Source organism: Peromyscus eremicus, chromosome X, assembly GCF_949786415.1.
Source record: "Peromyscus eremicus chromosome X, PerEre_H2_v1, whole genome shotgun sequence".
In the NCBI taxonomy this organism is placed as follows: Eukaryota; Metazoa; Chordata; class Mammalia; order Rodentia; family Cricetidae; genus Peromyscus; species Peromyscus eremicus.
In genome coordinates this window covers 1135304-1157097 of record NC_081439.1, presented here as the reverse complement: position 1 = coordinate 1157097, position 21794 = coordinate 1135304, and the positions used below count along the sequence as shown (strand labels likewise).

At 43.7% G+C, this 21794-nt stretch overlaps 1 protein-coding gene across 3 annotated transcripts; it reads left to right on the top strand.

The window, feature by feature from the left end:
• The first annotated feature begins 10283 nt into the window (after window positions 1–10283).
• On the top strand, window positions 10284–21789 carry Araf (A-Raf proto-oncogene, serine/threonine kinase). 3 transcript variants are annotated; one of them, XM_059250230.1, is made up of 16 exons: window positions 10285–10503; window positions 11841–11993; window positions 12163–12266; window positions 13008–13110; window positions 13201–13355; window positions 13473–13571; window positions 14860–15001; window positions 15103–15130; window positions 15225–15364; window positions 15461–15663; window positions 18810–18986; window positions 19077–19123; window positions 19612–19730; window positions 19962–20093; window positions 20945–21079; window positions 21252–21789. In XM_059250230.1, the coding sequence occupies exons 2-16, from the start codon at window positions 11898–11900 to the stop codon at window positions 21384–21386; spliced, it is 1815 nt and encodes a 604-aa protein (XP_059106213.1). In that variant the 5' UTR covers window positions 10285–10503; window positions 11841–11897; the 3' UTR covers window positions 21387–21789. The 3 variants fall into 3 exon arrangements, with proteins under 3 accessions (XP_059106215.1, XP_059106213.1, XP_059106214.1); XM_059250231.1 differs by lacking the exon at window positions 10285–10503 and adding an exon at window positions 10805–11685; XM_059250232.1 differs by lacking the exon at window positions 19962–20093 and having other exon boundaries at window positions 10284–10503.
• The last annotated feature ends 5 nt before the right edge of the window (window positions 21790–21794 follow it).

Sequence of the window (21794 nt, the reverse complement as noted above, 5' to 3'; positions counted from 1 at the left end):
GTCATCCTTGTGGATTCCTGGGAGTTTCCCTTGCATCAGGTTTTGCCCTAGTCCTGTAATGGCTCCCTCTATTGAGATAGCTCTTTCATTGCTCTCCCACTCCATCTCTCCCCCAACTCGACCATCCCATTCCCTCATGTTCTCATGTCCCATCCCCTCCCCTTTACCACCACCCCAACTCCCTGTTTACCAAGAAGATCTCATCTCTTGCCCCTTCCCAAGATGATCCATGCATCCCTCTTAGGGACCCACTCTTATGATTTCACTTAACTTTTGAAGGTCCTATCTCTAGGACTGGGGATAAATCTCAGTTGATAGAAGGCTTCCCTAGCATGTATGAAACCCTGGTTCAATCCTCAGCATTTTATAAACTGAGTGTGATTTCCTGAACCTGTAATCTCAGCACACTCAGGAGCTGGAGGCAAGAGGATCAAAAGTTTAAGGTTATTCTTAGCTACATAGCAATTTTTAGGCTAGTCTGGGCTATATGAGACACTCTTTAAAAAGAAATTAGGAGTTGAAGACATGTCTCTGGGTTTAAAAGCACTTTCTTTACTGCTCTTGCAGAGGACTGGAGTTTGGTTTCCAGCACCCATATTAGGTGACATGCAACTACCTGTAAATACAATTCTAATGAATATTATGCCCTTTTCTGGTCTCTGTGGGCACAGAATACACATGTAGTACACATGCAGACAAACAGGCACATACACGCACATAAAATTTTAAAAAGTCTTTAAATTTTTCCTGCAGTGGTGGCACATGTTTTTAGTCCAAGCACTCAGGAGGCAGAGGTAGGTGAATCCCTGAGTTCGAGGCCAGCCAGTTCTACAGACAGTTCCAGGACAGTCAAGGCTACACAGAGAAACCCTGTCTCAAAACAAAATAAAACAAAATGAAAAAACAAATTAATTAATTAATTAATTAATTAGTTTTAAATATTTCATTCCATCCAAAATCATGCATTGGGGATTAGAGCTTCAGTGTATGATTTTAAAGAAGCACAAGTCCATCCATTACCAACATTGCTAACAAATACTGGCTAAGTTAAATAACTGAAAATCACCAGGATTGCTAATGACTGGGCTGTCTGAAATGCAATTAACCTTCATTTCGGATTCTTGACAGATATTTATTTATTTGTTTGTTTTAAGACAGGGTGTAGATGTAACCATCTTGTTAAATAAGAAACACAGAGCCAATGCAGAGATGAAAGCCCAAGAGGTCAGAGCAGTAGCTAAGCGCTAAAAACCTTACCCTTCACTGCTGCTGCTGTCCTCCTCAGCAAGTGTGCTACTTCCTGTGTATCTGTCTTTATATAGACTTTCTGTTCTGCCTTCTCACTGGTTGTAAACCCAACCACATGACCTCCTCGTCACTGTCTGTCTGTACAGACCTCCAGGTCTTCTATGGTTGGTATTGAGATTAAAGGCGTGTGTCTCCATGCTGGCTGTATCCTTGAACACACAGAGATCTGCCTAGCTCTGCCTCCCAAGTGCTGGGATTAAAGGCGTGCACCACCACCGTCCAGCTTCTGCTATGGCTTGCTATTAGCTCTGACCCCCAGGCAACTTTATTTATTAACATACAAATAAAATCACATTTCAGTACAAATAAAATATCACCATAACAGGGTCTCTCTGTGTATTTGGGATTCTTGACAGATATTTGTTTGTTTGTTTGTTTGTTTGTTGATTTTGAGACATGGTCTCTCTGTGTAACCACCCTGGCTGTGGACCTCGCTCTATAGACTAGGCTGGCCTCGAACTCACAGAGATCCACCTGCCTCTGCCTCCCAAGCTCTGAGATTAAAGACATGCACCATCACACTCAGCTCTTAGCAGATATTTAATCCCTTGTAATACCATCAGTGTCCTTGAACAGCAAATTCTGAAAGGGACATAGATTTTTGCTTTCTTTAGGGATAGTATATCTTCTCTTTGATACCTTAATAAGATCAGTGAGAAGGCTGGGGGCATAGCTCAGCCACAGAGTGCTTGCCTAGCATGTGTACAATCCCTGGCACCAAAAACTAAAAGAAAAGAAAAGAACCTAGGCTAATGCCCATCTTTGCAATGAATGATGGGAGGCAGGGTCACCTGCAGGTGAGATAACTGTCCCAAGTTCTCTAGTAGGAACCATATTAGTGGTGATGATAATGACAACAGGAATAGCTAACAATTACTGCATCAGGCCCAGTGTAAAACTTGCTATAGATTTGTTTCTATGGTGGAAAAAAGAGTCTTCCACTTCCTGTTCTTTACAAAAAGTTGTGACTGACATCCCTGCAAAAGACAGATTAATAAGGGAAAAGCAGAACTCTCTCTTCCTGGGTACAGAGATTCCTCTAGAATAAAGGTCCTGTGAACTACTATCTGAAAGGAAGGTCAGAGATCTGGACATGGTAGAACACACCTGTAGTCTCAACATTTGTGAGGTGGAGGCCATAGGATCATGAGTTCAAAGTCATCTTCCACTATATATGGAACTGAAGGCCAGCCTGGGCTGAATGAGACTCTGTCTTAGAAAGGAAAACACAAAACAAAATGAAGGAAAGAGAAAGAAAAGGAATATCATAAATTTTCTTTATGTCCAAATCTTACACAGATATCTGGGAGAAAATACAATGACATCTTTCCCACTCATCTGATTCTGAGTTTGGAAATGTAATGTATTTTTGCTCTACTTTTATTTAATGCTATTAAAATATGAAGGAATGTGCTAGGTGGTGATGGCTCACACCTTTAATACCAGCACTGGGGAGACAGAGGCAGGCAGATCTCTGAGTTTGAGGCCAGCCTGATCTACAGAGTGAGTTCCAGGACAGCTGGGGCTGCACAGAGAAACTCTGTCTCAAAACACCAAAAAAGGAGTGTATATAATATACAACTTAAAAATTAAAGCAAAAGAACCCTGTTTGTTGGCTTAATGGTATGTTTTTCAACAATTTAGAAGATGAGGATAGAAAATTGAAATTACTACTTTAAAAGGCTTTAATAAGGAAAAATTAAAGTTTAAAAATGCTGATTAAATTCAGTCACTTGTAAATGATTGGCAATTTTGTATTTGTTTGTTTGGGGAGTAACAAGACATATGAACTTGCCAGTGAGAAGGAAGCAGGCAAAAAGAAAAAAAACTTCCTCCCATGTCCTTTTTTTTTTTTTTTTTTTTTTTTTTTTTTTTTTTGGTTTTTCGAGACAGGGTTTCTCTGTGTAGCTTTGCGCCTTTCCTGGAACTCACTTGGTAGCCCAGGCTGGCCTCGAACTCACAGAGATCCGCCTGGCTCTGCCTCCCGAGTGCTGGGATTAAAGGCGTGCGCCACCACCGCCCGGCCCCATGTCCTTTTTTAATGAAAAGCCACCGGAAGTTGTGAATCAGATTTAGGGTTCGTTTTCTCATCTCAAATAATCCAATCAAGAATATACTTTGGGGTTGGTGAGGTGGCTCAGAGGTTAAGAGCACTGACTGTACTTCCAGAGGTCCCAAGTTCAATTCCCAGCTACCACATGTTGGCTCATAACCATCTATAATGAGATCTGGTGCACTCTTCTGGCCTGCAGGCATATATGCAGGAGGAACACTGTGGGCATAATAAATAAATAAACCTACAAAAAAAAGAGAATATCCTTCACAGGCATGCCCAGCTGCTTGAGTTTTAGTTGGTGCCAGGTGGAGTCAAGTTGACAGCCAAGATTAGCCCTCACAACCAGTTAGTTAAAATTTGATGATTAATTGATTGATTGAGATCAGATTGAGACTGTTGTCCAGGCTGGCCTTTAGCTCATCCTCCTGATTCAGTTTTATGAGTTCTTCCATCATGCCTGGGTTTCAGATTTTAATTTTTCCTTTAATATAGTTGGTCTCCAATTTAGATGGTTCAATTAAGGATTTTTCCCCACCTTTAGGACAGTAGGGGATATAAACTATGAATAAGTCAGGCAGTGGTGGTGCACACCTTCAGTCTCAGCACTCGGGAGGCAGAGGAAAGTGGATCTCTGACTTCGAGGCCAGCCTGGTCTACAGAGCCAGTTCTAGCACAGCCAGGGCCACACAGAGAAACCGTGTACCAAACAAACAAACAAACAAAAACAAAACAAAACAAAAAACTACAAACAAGGGCTGGAGAAATGGTTCAGTGGCTAAGCAAATGTACTACTCTTGCAGGGTCAGGTGGCTCATAATAACTTCCTATAATCTGAGCTCCAGAAGGACCTAACTAATGCCTTTGGCCTCTAAGGGCACCTGCACTCATGTGCACACTTGTGCACATTCTCTCTCGTGAACACACACACACACACACACACACACACACACACACAATAAAAAAATAGTAATTAAAAATAATAAAAATAAGTTGTAAAAGACTATAAATACCCAATAGAAACTTGTAACCTTCCTGAGGGCAGCAATAAACAGTTGAATCATGTTTGTGCAGGTTGCCACTGTGTGTCAGACCCCCTCATTGTGAGGGCAAACAATGGAGACCTTGCAATGATATACAGTACTGTAGAAATTACATGAGATATTCTATATTTTATTAAAAATGTATGAAATTAATTTTTCAACTTATATTTTCAATTTACAATGGGTTTATCTGGACATAATCCCCTCTAAGTGAGGGCTGCAACTGTATGCAATGCTTCTAAGGTGTTTCTGTTTTTTATTTTTGACAGGGTCTCTCTGTGTAACCCTGGCTGTCCTGGAGTTTACTATGTAGACTAGGCTGGCCTCAAACTCACAGAGATCCTTCTGCCTCTGCCTCCTGAGTGCTGGGATCAAAGGCGTGTGCCACTACCCTTCTTCTAAGAGTTTTAATGTGATGATGACAACAATGAAGATGATGAAGAAACTCAAATTATTTTAAAGTCTCCCATATCTTACCTGATACTGTGGAGTTCTTGGTTGAAGTCTTGCTAGTTGGGATGAATTTGGAGTGAGTCTAGGAGAGAAAGGATTGACCTTGAGGTAGGTTCCACTCTTCAACCCCACCTCTTCCTTCCCCAACTCCCAGGCCCTAAAGCTGGAATTGCTTGAAGGGATGTTATATTTTTACTCCTGAGGTTAAAGGGTGGAAAAATTGTTTTTTGTTTTTGATATTTTGAGACAGGTTCTAATGTAGCTCAACCTAGCCTCAAAGTCAATATGTAGCCAAGGTTGGCCTTGTACTTCTGATTCGCTTGCTTTAACCTCTCAGGTACTGGAATCACAAGTGTGTATCACCATGCTCCCTGATTGTTGTTTTAAAAGTAGGTCTCCCATCATGATCTCGGTTTGCTTTAAACACTCAACCCTCCTGCCTCATCCTCCCTTGTCCTTTTGTAAATGTTGGGGGAACAGGGCCAGAAGTTTACCTTCAAATACTGCCTAGAAACCAAAGTTTTGAGTTAAGTATGGTGCCACACACCTATAATCCCCGAATTTAGGGGAATGATGCAGGAGGATTATGACTTCAAGGTCAGACTAAGCTAACATAGGGAGTTCCAGGCCAATCTAAACTACAAAGTGAAACCCTGTCTCCAAAAAAAGAAGGAGGGAGGGAGAGAGGGAGGGAGGGAAGGAAGGAGGGAGGGAGGGAGGGAGGAAGGAAGGAAGGAAGGAAGGAAGGAAGGAAGGAAGAAAGGAAAAAAGGTAGGTTCTGGGGCTGGAGAGATGCTCACAGGTTAAAAGTAAGTACGGTTCTTATATAGAACCAAAGTTCCATTCCCAGCACTCCAGTGAATCCAAGCCCTTCAGCCCTCTGTGGGCATTCACATGCACGTACACATGATCAGAAATAAAAATAAAATCTTTAAAAATGTTTTAAAACAAGTTAAACCATATCTAAATAAATTCAAATTTAAAAACATATCCCCTCCTCCCTCTCCCAAAGCATTTAGAGCCTATCACTGAGTTCCAGCAGCAGTTGCTCATGACATCACAGTGCAGTGGGCCTGCACTGGGAGATAAATTCAATTTCAGAAAAGAAAACTCTAAAGAAACAATTCATTCCATAATAATTCTAAGAAATTAACATGTTTAGGATTATGTCTGGAGCCATTTTTTTTGCCATGCATATTTGGCAGTACTGGGGATTGAGCCTCAAGCCTTGCAATATGACAAATAATACACTACTACCTTAGCTCTATATCCATTTTAATTGGTATATATTTTACATACATCAAAATGTATATCTAAGCCTGGCGGTGGTGGCATACGCCTTTAATCCCAGCACTCGGGAGGCAGAGCCAGGCGGATCTCTGTGAGTTTGAGGCCAGCCTGGGCTACCAAGTGAGTCCCAGGAAAGGCGCAAAGCTACACAGAGAAACCCTGTCTCAAAAAACCAAAAAAAAAAAAATGTATATCTATTTTCAGTATAGGGTTTAATAAGTTTTGAAAAAATCCATACAGAACATCCCAATTGTCTCCAAAAATTCCTTTATGCCTGTCTTAGTCTAAAAAGAGGTTAATTTGAGCTTATGGTTCTGAAGGCTAGGAAGTCTAAGAGAATTGTACCTGAATCTGCTTGGCTTCTGATAAGGGCTTCATAGTGGAAGTTAGAAGAAAAGAGAGTGTATAGAAAAGAGAACAGTGGAGGCTGGAGAGACAGCTCACCAGTTCAGAGTTCTTGCTGCCCTTACAGTTTGGCTCCCAGCACCTATATCAGGTGGATCACCTGGAATTCCAGTTCCAGGGGATCCAATGCCATCTTCTAACCTCTGCAGGCACCTGCACACATGTGACAGAGAGAGAGAGAGAGAGAGAGAGAGAGAGAGAGAGAGAGAGAGAGAGAGAGAGAGAGAGAGAGAGGAGGGGTAAAAGAAATAAAATCTTTTTAGGGGCTGGAAAGATGGCTCAGTGGTTAAGGGCACTGACTGCTCTCCCAAAGGATCTGGGTTCAAATCCCAGCACCCACATGGCAGCTAACAACTGTCTGTAACTCAAAGATCTGACCTGCAGGTAAAAGCTCTCTTCTGGCCTCCCTAGGCGCTTGTACTTGCGTGCACATACATACAGCAACACACACATACAATTAAAAGAAAATACTACTACTTTTAAAAAAAGAAATAAAATCTTTTTAAAAAGAAGGGAGGACAAAGAGGGTCAGTCACTTTATAGAATTAATTCTGGGGCCTGGGGAAATGACTCAGTAAAATACTTGCTATATAGTCATGAGGACCTGAGGGTAAAAGCTAGGTGTAGTAGTGCATGTCTGTGATCCCAGTGCTGAGAAGATAGAAATAGGCAGAACCCTGAAGCTCACTGGTCAGGCAGTCTAGCGAAAAAGGTGAGCTCCAGGTTCAATGAGAGACCCTGTCTAAAAAATAAAGTGAAGATGGGTTGAGAAAGACACCCCAGGCCAATCTCTGGCTTCTACACATACATGCACATGAACTTGCATGCACATGTGCACATATCCACACAAACATGTATATAAACATCCAATATTATCCTTTATATGTGTAAACTTTTCATGAGTGCTCAGCTGTACATATGTGTGCATGTATATGAAAACAAGATGTTAACATCTGGTATCCTTCTTCAGGTGCCATCCACTGTTTATTATTATTTTGTGTATGCCTGATGGGGAGTGGTGCATAAGTGCTGTGGTATATATGTAGAAGTCAGAAGACACCTTTGTGGAGTCAGTTTTTCCTTCCACCTTTTTGTAGGTTCCAGATATCAAACTCAGGTGTTTTTTTTTGTTGTTGTTGTTTTTTGGGTTTTTTGTTTTTGTTTTTGTTTTTCGAGACAGGGTTTCTCTGTGTAGCTTTGTGCCTTTCCTGGAGCTTGCTCTGTAGACCAGGCTGGCCTTGAACTCACAAAGATCCACCTGCCTCTGCCTCTCAAGTGCTGGGATTAAAGGCATGCACCACCACCACCACCACCACCACCACCACCCAGCACAATCACCGTTTTTGTTTGTTTGTTTGTTTGGTTGGTTTGGTTTGGTTTGGTTTTGGTTTTTCGAGACAGGGTTTCTCTGAGTAACAGTCTTGGCTGCCCCAGAACTCATTTTGTAGACCAAGTTGGTCTCAAATTCACAGAGATCTGCCTGCCTCTACCTCCTGAGTGCTGGAATTAAAAAGGCTTGCACCAACACACCCATGCCAACACAAGCACCTTTAACCACTGAACCATCTTTGCTAGACTTTACCTTGTTTGTTGAGACAGAGCCTTTTCATTGGCCTGGAGCTCACTGGTTCTGCTAGACCTGCTGGCAGTTAGTCCCAGGGATTTTGCTGTCTCTTCTTCTCACTAGGATTACAAACACAGATCACCATGATCAATTTATTTTTATTTGGGAAGTACCTTAGTAGTTCATTCATGCTTGTGAAGCACTCACTTTGCCAACTTGAGCCATCTCCCTAGCATCCAATAACTCATTTTCAAGAGCAAGAACTAATCTACTGCTGCAAGAACTAATCCAGTCTTGCAAGAAAGACATCAATCCCCCTGAAAGGTCTCACCTATCAGTATCCCTGCATTGGCAACCAAATTCCACCCTGAATTTTGACAAGGACAGACCACACCCACACCATAGTAACAGCCTCTCTATTCTTCCCCAAGATGACTTGATTTCTTTCACTGTAGACTAGTTTTGCCTGGCTTAGAATTCCATGGAATACTATAGTATTTCTCTTTTGTGTCTAGCTTCTTTCTCTTAACCTTAGGTCCAAGAGATTCATCTATGCTGTTCTATAGTTCTTTGTGATTGCTGAGTGTCATTGTATTATGTGATCATTGTCATAGTTCTTGGTCAGTTTTTTTTGTTGGATACCTAGGCTGTTTCTAGTTTTTTTTGTTTTATTTTTTATTTTTGCTAATATGAATAAAGCTAATCTGAACATTTACACACAAATTTTAGTGTGGATATGTAGCATGCTGTGGTTGGGTCACCACAGCCAATTTGGGGCTACTCTTAACTCTGGTTCAGTGACGTCATATTGGTAGTTTGAAATAGTCACTGTAGGAATCTTTATACCACAACTGGCAAATGCTACAAATTACAGCTGTTTTCTTCCTGCAAAGCTGGTTGTTAACATTTACCAGCGTATCATTCGGGTATATGTTTTCATTTCTCTAGAGTAAATACTTAGAAATGATGTTGCTGGGCTACATAACTGATTTTTAATTTTCAAATTATTTCTTGTCATGTTTTTGCAGGGAAGTAAAAGAAAGAAGTATTATCCTTTTATAGAAGCAAGAGACTCAACCCATTACATACAAGTTCTCAAAATAACCACTTACTTGTTTTGAAGTAAGAAAACGTGACAGCACCATTTGGGACACAGGGTTCCTTCTAAATTCATCTAGTAGTCACGGTGGCCATCTGTTACTTTATCCAAAGGAAAACTCATATCTTATGACAAGCAAGAAATAACTTTGAGCTGGACACACAGAGGAAGTTCCCACCAGTCAGGGAGATGGGATGTTGTTACATTTGAAAGAGGTAGTTTCAAGGCCCTTAAGGAAAATTTTCTGTGGTTGTAAAACTGGCAAGAGACCAACCTAGTCTGTTTTTTTTTAAAAGGGTGCTGGGGATTTTACTCAGGGCTTTAACTCAAGGCTTTGTGGTTCATTCTACTGTTGAGCTACATCACTAGAATCATACTAGGCTTTTAAAAATGATTTACATATATCTCAAATGGACAGAGAAAATGTAAGTTTTCTAAAGGAAATGTTCCAAGAAAAAGAATGTGTGTGTGTGTGTGTGTGTGTGTGTGTGTGTGTGTCCGTCCTTTTTCTGATTGTGATGCCAGGGAAAGGTCAATTTAAAAACTATATTTATCCTAAAATATGTCCACAAATGGCTGCCACAGTGTTGCATTCCAGACCCACACTCCCTTCTTCATCTAGCCACCTGCGGCCTGTCTTTCAAATTCCTCCTCAACCCCTTTCCTAGAGGAAGTCTCCCTCCCTACAGCCAGACCTCCAGCACAGTTCTACTACTTATCAAAATTTATGACTACAGTCTCCTAGGGCTGGTAAATACTGAACATCATTTAGTTTGAGTCCACTTTTTTTTAAGGATAGTCAAACTAAAGACATACGAAAATCCTTAAAAATGTGCTTACAGCACTGGCTCCAAAATGCATTTAAGGGTTTCTCTCGCTCGTATTACTAAACCCATAAGATCAGCCCAAATGACCAGAAAATACAAAACTAAAATCGAGTCGTTCTCCCGACACTCACACCAAAAAAGGACAAGCTTCTTTATTCTGCAGCACTCTTAGGGTTAAAGTCTTTAACACGCAGTTGTCGTCCTGACTGCGCCTGCGCGCCAATCAGGCCAGGAGAATTTGCCCTAGAGACTACCATTTGGGGCCACCCCTCCTAATCCGGAACACGACCCACATTCCGCTGGTCCTGTCTTGACGGGCGTGATCTTACTCCAATAAGAATGAAGGGCTGAGTCCTGGGGAGCCAATAGAAAAAAGCCGAGGGACGGTGGCGGCGGCCTGTGAGAGGAAACAAGAAGACAGGCCCAAGATGGAGGCGGTGGTGGTGGTAGCGGTGTGACAGGTGAGGGCAGGCCCGGTAGGGTTTGGGTTTCGGAGCTGCCGCCGGACCCGGGCAGAAAGTCCGGACCGAAAGCTAAGCTCCAAGATGCTTCCGTCTGAATCTCAACACCCCCCGCCCGGAACCAAAGGAGTGGTTTGACCCGGGGCAAGACCATCATCTACGGAGGGAGTGGATTGAGTCCGCGGACAGGCTGCTGTGGTTTCACCCGCTGCCAATGGCAGTGCGCCTGCGCAGAACCTGAAGCACTTCGGGAGGGCAAGACAGGGCCAAATGGGGTCTGGGGTCTGGAGCTTAGGTGCGAGATTCCAAGATGAACTCAAACCCCTCCAACTGTCTGATGACATTTCCTTACCAAGTCCAGGAGATGCAGCTCTCTCCCATGATTCCTTATTGTCCTTAATATTCTACCCCTCTTAGGGAAATGTCTACAGGATAGCCCCATTATCCCTAGTTCACCTCAACCTCCTTCCATGATTTCTCAGAGCGTTTACAACAAGTAATCTTTTTGTGACCCTTCAGTAGTTATCAGGGAGAGTTTTTGGAGACCTTTTTCCCCAACCTTACCTCCATTTTCCTCATCTGGATACCATTGTGTTCTTTTCCCTTTCCTTTTAACAGTGTTTTCTGGTGAGCCATCATTGCCATTTGCATTTGGCTTAATGTGTAATTCGGTCTATTATCCATCTGTCTTTAATAGTCCCTAGTGACTTCTATTATATCTCTCTTCAGCATAGTGTTTGGTGACCCTTTGTGAATTTATCACAGTCTGGTGATCTCTATTAGTTATCTGACAGTGCCTTTAATTCTACCATCAGCCTTACAGCTCAGTACTCTGAGATACTCACAGTGCCTTTTAGGATCATGGTACAGTCTCCATTTCCTCCAAACTAAAGACAAGATTTGATGATCATCCATTTTTCCATTCCCTGTCTGTAACTCTTTTCACTATACTATCTGATCACTCCGTTCTTCATTGAAAGTCAGGGCAGCCTGTTCATTCCCATTACGTGTCTGAACCTTCGTTCTCCAGTGCAGTACATACTGACTTCCCCATTAGTCACCAGAAGAATTTTGTGTACTGTACCCTCTAGGACAGTTGTGCACTGCCTCCTCACTGCAGTGAGTCTGAGATCTTGGCACTCAGCTGTGAGATAAGCAATAGCAGATTCTGAGCAGAGAAGGGTAAGCATTAGGTGTTAGCATTATTGGGCTGTTTCATGAAAATTGGGCTGCAGGGAGCAATGGGAGCTTGGAGATGGAATTTTATTTGTCCTTTGTCACTCTGCTTTCAAGCTATCATTACTAGACCTCTGAATTTTTACTTTGCCCTCTCCTAGGAGTCCTATGGCACCTGCCTAGTCCTACCTCAGCCGATCTTGACAAAAGCAGGTTCCATGGAACCACCACGAGGCCCTCCTGCTAGTGGGGCTGAGCCATCTCGGGCAGTTGGCACTGTCAAAGTGTACCTGCCTAACAAGCAACGCACAGTGGTGAGTCACCGAGACAAAACTGGCATGGGTTCCAGATGGTCCCAATTGTAAGTCTGGGATCAGAAGGGTGACAAGGGGTAGGGAATAGCCACTGCAGAGGAATAGAATAATTGGCTAGGGCACTTACTGGGTACTGAAGACCCTAACCTGTATACACATACACACGTAGGTGACTGTCCGGGATGGCATGAGTGTCTATGACTCTTTGGACAAGGCCCTCAAGGTACGGGGTCTCAATCAGGATTGCTGCGTGGTCTACAGACTCATCAAAGGGTAAGTATGGAAACCCTATGCCATCCATTGGGTCCCTACACACCTCCCTTCTTCAGTGTCATCTTAATCCTTCTCTGTATTGGAGTCTTCCACCAGTTGAGGTAACATCTTTTGTTTCACTTCATTCATTCGTTGACCTGGAAGGTCTGCAACTCATTATCTACTCAGCCCCCAAGTCCTCACTCTGTCTCCTTACAGAGTTCATCTGTTTTGTTTTTTCACAATTTCTTGAACTCATCAGCCCTTTCTTTTCTCATTTTCCCCATGTACTGTGGAGTTGGTCTTCATGGGCCTTCTTTTTATTCCTGTGTTCTTTGGTTCCTTAACTTTCTGGATGTAGTTCATTCCTTGAGCCTTTTTTCTCATCTATAAAGTGGGAGTGAGAATAGTGACATTTCTTCTTTTGAAATTTTACCTTGTTTATGTGTGTGAGTGTTTTGACTGCATGTGTGTATGTACACTGTGTGTGTTTTTGATGTCTATGAAGACTAGGAGGTTCTAGATCCCCCAGAACTGGAGATTGTGAGCTGCCATGTGAGTGGGGAACTGAACCCAGGTCCTCTGCAAGAGCAGCAAGTACTTTTAACTTCTGAGCCATCTCTCCAGCCCAGTAGTGAATAGCTTAGTAAGAATTAAACATGCCAGAGAGTAGTTTATGGATGGGGCTGAGAGGAACTTTTGGAACTTTCCTGTCTCCACCTAGTCTACCATCGTATTCATTCTCTCCCGTACTCCTTGCAGAAGAAAGACAGTCACTGCCTGGGACACAGCCATTGCACCCTTGGATGGTGAAGAGCTCATTGTGGAGGTACTAGAAGATGTGCCACTGACCATGCACAATTTTGTAAGTGCAACAGGGGTGATGGGGGAGGCTACGGTGTTGACAGGGAGGGCCCTCAGTCAGGCCTGAACTTTCCCTGCTTTGTGGCTGCAGGTACGGAAGACATTCTTCAGCTTGGCCTTCTGTGACTTCTGCCTTAAGTTTCTGTTCCATGGTTTCCGCTGCCAAACCTGTGGCTACAAGTTCCACCAGCATTGTTCCTCCAAGGTCCCCACAGTCTGCGTTGACATGAGTACCAACCGCCGACAGTGAGCCTAGCCTGGGGTGGCTTGAGGGATGGGGAGGACAGAAGCCCAGGTACAAGGGCTTACAGACAGCTGACCCATACTCACAGCCTTCTTGTTTTACACCTTTATGTCCTTAAGGTTCTACCACAGCATCCAGGATTTGTCTGGAGGCTCCAGGCAGCAGGAGGTTCCCTCAAATCTCTCTGTGAATGAGCTGCTAACCCCCCAGGGTCCCAGGTAGGGATGTCTTACGTGTAGTGAGAAGATGATCAGAGGACCCTGATAGATCATACTTTTATACATTTGTTTACTTCATAAATGCTTATTGAGCACCTACAAGTCATGGAACTGTGGGATTGTTGGTAAGGCACCCAGTCATACTGGGTTTCAGTTTTTTCATCTGGGAAGAGGGGATGATACTTCACCACAGTGGGTTCTGAAGAGGATTGAGAGTTGAGATATGTGCGATGCTTAGAGCAGGGTCTGGTACAGAGTAAATAATAACAATTCTTATTAATTACAAATATATATATATATATGAACAAACTAGTTTATTTCTTCCAGTATAACCACACTCAAGTCTGTTGTCTTTGAAATACATATTATTGTATCAGAAAGTACTTTTTTTAATTTCTCTTATGTTTGATATAATGATACCATACAGTTTTATATAATATATAAAAAGTAAGGTTAATATATTATTATTATTTGTAGTCATAAGTGTATGTGTGTTGATTACCTGTGAATTTAATCTCAGGATGGTGAAAGGAACAGAAAAATGTTTTTGTGTAAGGTATGGTAATTCATGGGATGTAGAGACAAGAGGATCAAGGCCATCCTCCGCTAATTAACAAGTTCAAGGCCAGCCTGAGCTACATGAGACTGTCTCAAAACAGCAAAAAAAATTTTTGTAACATGATAATATGTAGAATCTTTATATTATATGTATAATATGCATTACATAATATGATAATATGTATATTTAAAACATTGCCATTTTAATATAGGTAATGTATATTATTATAAAATAAATAACGTATTTGAAAGATACATGTCATTATGATGATATGTAATAAAAAAAATCGTATCTTACCCTTTCTCCAACTATCTTTGTTCATTGTCCCTCCTTTAGACCTTTTCTCCAATGTCACCCTTTCTGAGAACCCACTCCTGACTCCCCCAGGGACACTTTCTACCTCTTTATTTTGTTTTTCCTTTTTGTGTCTATCACTAACAGGCATATTATATTATATATTTGATTTTTCTCTTTTACCTCTGCTAGAATAACCCTACAAGGGCAAGGGCTTCTTATTTATGGTATCCACAGTTTGATCTTCTCAGTTTAGAGTGGAATCTGGCACACAGGAGGCACTCAGTAAATGTTTCTTGAACAGATGATTGCTGGTATGACCAATAGACATGTATGTACTATGTATGAGCTAAATGCGCATTCAGGGTGGTGGGGTTGGGCTTTCTTTGCTTTCTGCTTCCTTTTGCATCGATTTCACAGCTTTTTCTCTATCAGCCCCTGCACCCAGCCCCGTGACCTGGAGCACTTCTCCTTCCCTGCCCCTGCCAACCCCCCACTGCAGCGCATCCGCTCCACATCTACTCCTAACGTCCACATGGTCAGCACCACAGCTCCCATGGACTCCAGCCTCATGCAGGTGGGTGCCAAGGAGGCAATGGTGGGGAGCAACGGAGCATTGCTCTGAGCCATTACTGTTGCCACATCCTCACTTTGACTACTGCTCCCACTTCCTTCCAGTTCACTGCTCAGAGCTTCAGCACCGATGGTGAGAGAACTCCCTACCCCCTTGCCTGCACCCTGAGCTCTTTCTGCCCCACCGCCCCGCTTGCCTTCACTCATAATATTCTATACAACCACAGCTGCTGGTAGAAGTGGTGATGGAGCCCCCAGGGGTAGCCCTAGCCCAGCTAGTGTGTCCTCAGGGAGGAAGTCCCCACATTCCAAGTCACCTTCAGAGCAGCGAGAGCGGAAGTCCTTGGCAGATGAAAAGAAAAAAGTGGTATGCCATAGGAAATCCTTGGGGGCCACCACAGGCTAAGTGCCATGACTGAGGGTTATGGGTAGGCCCCTCTGATGCTACCCATCTGGCCCACAGAAGAACCTGGGGTACCGGGACTCAGGCTATTACTGGGAGGTGCCACCTAGTGAGGTACAGCTGTTGAAGAGGATCGGGACAGGCTCTTTTGGCACTGTGTTTCGGGGGCGTTGGCATGGCGACGTAGCTGTGAAAGTGCTCAAGGTAGCCCAACCTACTGCTGAACAGGCCCAGGCCTTCAAGAATGAGATGCAAGTGCTCAGGTGAGGTTGGTATGTGTGTACGTGGGATGGGATGGTGGCAGGCAGTGTTTAGTGTTTCTTTGGGGAAAAGCCATGTTGGGGTACTTTTTGGGTGTCTGCTACATTTGTGTCATGTTGGAAGCATAATTAGACTTGGTTTCTCTCTAAGAGATGTCCCTTTCCCCTCTGGTGATGATGATGTTTCTTTGGATTAACATTGTTATTTGCTGGCTATGAACTTGGTCTGGCCATAGGCCATTCCCATGGTCATTAATACACGAAGAAGATTTTATGTAATCCTAGCTCCAGGAGTGCTCATGTCCTTCCTTTCTTTTTGCTGAATCATTCCTATAGTTACTTTATTGTGTTGTGGGCTTGTAAATTATAATAATGCTTTGATAGAAAGGACAATATTGCTAATTATAATCATATTCATAATCCAACTGTTTAGTTATTATAAATGCTGTAATTAAGATATAACCAACACTGTATTAATTTATTCACACTGAGAAACCCAGGGTGGCACCCTTAGCCACTATAGTTATTATGTAGCATAGTACTATGTGCCTCAATTTTATATAAGCAAGACTGTATAGTTTGTGTGTGTGTGTGTGTGTGTGTGTGTGTGTGACCCAGAGCTTCACCAATACTAAAAATATGTTCTACCGCTTAGCTGTACTTCTTGACATCATAAATATGTGATTTCTGACAATCCTGAGGATGCCTATATGGGCTTTCCCCCTCTATCAAATGGACATAAATGGATGCCACAATAAGAAAACTTTTATTCTCATCTCATCTCTGTAAATTTTGATGATTTGAATATGCAATAATTTGCACTCTATGTTTTATCCGCTGGCTTATCATTATTAAGAACCTTTGGGCTGGTGAGGTGACTCAGGATCAAGCTTGACAACCAGAGTTCAGTCCCTGGGACCTATAAGGTGGAAGGAGAGAACTGACTCTTAGAAGTTGTCCTCTACATGCACACTGTGACAAACATGCTCTATGTACACAGATACAGACACAAAAAAAGAAATATCTGTATTGGGCTAGGGAGATGGCTCAGACAGTAAAGTGCTTTCCATGTAAGCACTTGAGTTTGGATTCCAAGTACCCACTTAAAAAATAAAAAGCTGGGTACAGTGGTGTACACCTATAATCCTAGTACTGGGAAGGCAGATACTAGAGGGGATCACTAGGGCTTGCCAGCCAGCTAGTCTAGCCAATTTCTGAGGTCTAGGTTTAGTGAGAGATCCTGTCTCAAAAAATGAGGTGGAGAGCAATCAAGGGAGATACCCCAAATCAACCTCTGTCCTCTACACCCATGCACATGCACAGGTGAATACACAATCATGTATGTATGCCACATACAAAACAATGTGGAGAGCGATTGAGGAATATACCTGACATTGACCTCTGGCCTCTATGTGTGTGAGCAGATGCACATGTACATGAACACTTTACACACACACACACACACACACACACACACACACACACACACACAAATCCCCATGTTGAGCTGGGCATGATAGCACATGCCTGTAATCTCAACACTTGGGAGGCTGAAGCAGGAGTATCAACAATTTGAGACCTGAACTGGGGTGGTAACTCAGTACAGTACTTACCATGTAAGCATGAAGACCTGAGTTTGATCTCTAGCACACACGTAAAAAGTTGGGTATGGCAGCACAGGCTTATAGTCTCAGCAATAGAGAAGCAGAGATAGGGGGATCCCAGGGTCTCATCAGCCAGCCAGTCTAGACTAATTGGCAAGCCAGTCCAGTGAAAAATCTCTGCCTCATAAAACAAGGTGATAAAATAAGTAAACCAAGTGAACAGATCCTGAAAATGACACCCTAGGTTGACCTCTGGCCTCAACATGCATGTGCATACATGTGCACTAACATATCCATATGTACCTGCATATACACAAATACACAGAATGTTCAAACAGTCTGGGGGTATGTGGCAAGGCCTTGTCTCAAAAAAAGTTTTTGTTTTTGTTTTGTTTTTACATATGTTTAGTTGTATATTTTTGTGTGGTAGTACATGACTATGCTCCTAGCACTTACTAGGTTGAGGCATGAGAATCAGGAATTTGAAGCCAACCTGAGATACATGAAACCATGTTTCAAAAACCAAAAACAATCCTTGTGTGCAGAACTCAGTGGTAGAGCCTGTGCTTAGCATATGAAGGGCTCTGGGTTCTATCTCAGGTATCAAAACAAGAAGGGATGTCCTGGTGCTCTGTTGTTTTCTGTGATCTAAGTATCATCCCTGTTGTCTGCATTTGTGTATTCTAACTATGGTTAATACTTATATAAAAGAATATGGTTTTCTCATAAACTGTGGCAAAAGGATTTGTGCATGACAGCTTATGTGAGGTAGACCCAGGTACCCAGAAACAGACTGGAGTTTTTAGAGTGTTTACTGTTTGTTCAGCTCAGTTTTAAGGGTCATTTTCTCACCCTTTGTGACATCCTTATAAAGCAGCTACTGTAATGATAACAGTTGTATAGTTTGGGAACACAAGGACTAAAGAGGTTAGAGGTCCTCTCCAAGGTTGTACGATGAATGTTGGAACTGAACTTGGGTTATAACATGGTTCCAGACTACAGATTCTTTACCTCGAAGCCTCTCACAGTGATTAATAGACTATCATCCTCCCGTGTCACACATGCCTCCATGTCTTGACCCTGTGTTTATCAGTATCGATAAAGAAGGTTGGCTTCCCATTTTGTCATCTGTAAAATAGCCACTGCTGGGTGTAGTGGCTCATGCCTATGATCCCAGTGCTTGTAAGGTTGGGGTAGGAGGATCGCTGAGAGTTTGAGGCATGCCCAGGCTACTTAGTGAGCTCCAGGCTAGCTTGGTATTCAGCATGAGACCTTGTTTTAAAACCAGAAGAAAATAATAAAATAAAATAGAGTTTTGTTGAGGAAGGTCAGGACATCCACCTTCTCCCAGCCCCCCATAGAGAATCAGCCCACCAAGTCTCACAGATTGGAATCTGACAACATTCTGGCCTTGAGAACCCTTAAAGACAGGGTGAAATGAATGACAGAGAAGATAGCTGACATTGCTTTTCTTGTTGCTGAGTAAATACATGACACTTGTTCTATTTCCTGACCCCTCCCCCAACCTATCCTCCCTGCCTACAGGAAGACACGACATGTCAACATTTTGCTGTTCATGGGTTTTATGACCCGGCCAGGGTTTGCTATCATCACACAATGGTGTGAGGGTTCCAGCCTATACCACCACCTACATGTGGCTGACACGCGCTTTGACATGGTCCAGCTCATTGATGTGGCCCGGCAGACTGCCCAGGGCATGGAGTGAGCCTCACATCTTAAGAGAGGGGGGGAGGAGGGAGGGAGAGATGAAATAGTCACCAACCAATTCACTACCCACTTCCATCTCCACAGCTACCTCCATGCCAAGAACATCATCCACCGAGATCTCAAGTCCAACAGTATCTACCTGTCCTGGCTGGGATTGGGGAGGGTATTAATCAGGTCAATAGCTTAGAGGGATGGTTATTAGAGTAAGTTTCTGGAGATTAAAAGGGAAGGTCTTGTATCCCAAGGTTTCTTGCCAGGTAGCAGAGCTTATGGCTGGTGAAGGGCCTTTAAATGAAGGACCTTTGTTTAGGAGATGCTTGGTTCATATACTGTTGGGTACTCTGGTCAGGATATGAGATGTAGCAGTTGTAGAGGACATTTATAGGGAGCTCATGTCAGTGTCCCAGGCATGACAACTTTAGGTGTTGTCCAAGGGAATTCTTGGTCTTGAGTCACAATGGGACCAAGTGGGGTCCCATTAATTGTGGATAGTTAGTATGAAATGGGATGGCTTCTTGTTAGAGACATGACTCACCAGTCCAGAGATTCTGAGAACCTCCTAGTCAGGGTGAGAGGCATAGCTATTGGGATTCCCTGTAATGGCCCTTGACCTTGCTGGATATCTTCCTACATGAGGGACTCACAGTCAAGATTGGTGACTTCGGCCTGGCCACGGTGAAGACACGGTGGAGTGGGGCCCAGCCCTTAGAGCAGCCCTCAGGGTCTGTGTTATGGATGGTAAGTTGGGCCAGGCTAGCTGGGAAGCAATGAGAGATGTGGGCTTCTCCTAGATTGGGACATGTGGGGCAAAGTGGGGATGCTTGTGCCAGGTGTGGGTATCTGGACTGCCCATGTTTCACCTCATGTGGGTAGCTCTGAGTTGTCCTCAGTGTGACTAGTAGGATCTAGTACTGTGGGCCAGCTATTTTTTGACTCTCATGGTTCCCCTCCCCATCTGGCCTACTGAAGGCAGCTGAGGTGATCCGTATGCAGGACCCGAACCCCTACAGTTTCCAGTCGGATGTGTATGCCTATGGGGTTGTGCTGTATGAGCTTATGACCGGCTCATTGCCCTATAGCCACATCGGCAGCCGTGACCAGGTGAGCCCAACTTAGCCACAGTTCTTAGGGCTTCACCCTCCAGGTCCCCTTCTTTGTACAGACTGGTAATGTTCATAACTTCCCCCCAAGCCTATGATTATCTGTCTGTCTATTAGTCTGTCTCCTAGATGTCTCATATTAACTCCCATTACATCCACAGACTCCTGAGCCATAACCCTTAAAGTCCAGATTCCTTTGACTCCCCATATTCAGAATGCCCCTAGACTCCCAAACATCCAGAAGCCCTCTGAACCCTTCAGTATTTACAGTCTCCTGCTATGGATGCCCAAAATACCCCAAGTGCCCAATACTCAATCCTTTAGTGCTTCTCAAATACCCATAGTCACCCAGGGTTTGGGGTCCTAGCATCCATAACACTCTAGGTCTTGGATTCTCACAGTTCTCCAAATTCAAGGTCTAGAACTTTCCATGTTCTTAGATACCAGGATTCTCTAGGCTCCAGATACCAAGTATTTGAGCCTTGAGTACTTCACAGTCTATATAGACTTAGTCATTTATACCTCAGATCCTTACAGAAATGGAAGTTTCCCCAAGAAGTAGTGCTCTGCATTTCCCTGAGTTTCACTATTTTACAGGCTCTTAAGCCCCTATAAACTCTGGACTCCTGTTGTTCTGGGCCATACACACTTACACTCTTTGACACCCTGAATTTAAATCACTCTGTTCCAGCTGCAGAAAAACCCTCCCAAGTCCTCAGGGACCCAGAATCCTCTGGGCCCTCCAAAAATTAACCTCCCATATCTCTTGAGATTCATAGTTCCCTGGGCCTCCCAGTCCAAACCCCAAATCAACCCATTCCCCCCCAAATCAACCCATTCCCCCCACATCAGATCATCTTTATGGTGGGCCGTGGCTATCTGTCTCCGGACCTCAGCAAAATCTTCAGTAATTGCCCCAAGGCCATGAGGCGCCTGCTGTCTGACTGCCTCAAGTTCCAGCGGGAGGAGCGGCCCCTATTTCCCCAGGTGGGCTGGGTAGGAGGGCTGGATGCCTTGGGGAGATGCACTGTGAGATAGAGGAGGATACAGAGATAGAGGCAGATGTGAATGTGAACCATGTTGAAGGCTGGGGGTTGTAGGGGGGTTGGGGGTGTCTCTGGTACTCTGGACACCCCTCCTCATCTTCACCTGCTCCCAGATCCTGGCCACGATCGAGCTACTGCAGCGGTCACTCCCCAAGATTGAGCGGAGTGCCTCCGAACCCTCCTTGCACCGCACCCAGGCTGATGAGTTGCCTGCCTGCCTTCTCAGCGCAGCCCGCCTTGTGCCTTAGGCGCCACTCCCAGCCACCAGGGAGTCAATTTCAGCCTGCTATGCCAAGGCACCCCTTCTTATCAGCCAGTCATTGTTCTGCCTCTGCCTTGATACTGCCTCAGGATTCCCTATCCCACACCCTGGGAAATTTGGGGAACCCCAAAGACTGGGATCCCTGGCTTCCTCTGTAATTTGTTTTCCTCTTGGCTTTGGGGACATTTCTAATTTGGAGAACTGTTTCATCTCCAACGGCTGGGATTCATGGCAAGGATTCTGCTCAGAACCTCTTTCTAAAGTTTTTGCCTGATGTGTCTTCACTGGATTTTGGGGTTCCCAGCACCCCATATGGATTTGGAAGTTTCCCTTTGTCTCCCCCACTATTCAAGGATTCTCTTTACCAAGAAGCACAGAATTCTGCTGGGCCTTT

Coding starts and splice junctions, on each gene's coding strand:
- Araf (XM_059250230.1), top strand. CDS start 11,898: ATGGAACCACCACGAGGCCCTCCTGCTAGTGGGGCTGAGCCATCTCGG. Junction 13,111..13,200: donor CACTGACCATGCACAATTTT/GTAAGTGCAACA, acceptor TTGTGGCTGCAG/GTACGGAAGACATTCTTCAG. Junction 13,572..14,859: donor CTAACCCCCCAGGGTCCCAG/GTAGGGATGTCT, acceptor TTTCTCTATCAG/CCCCTGCACCCAGCCCCGTG.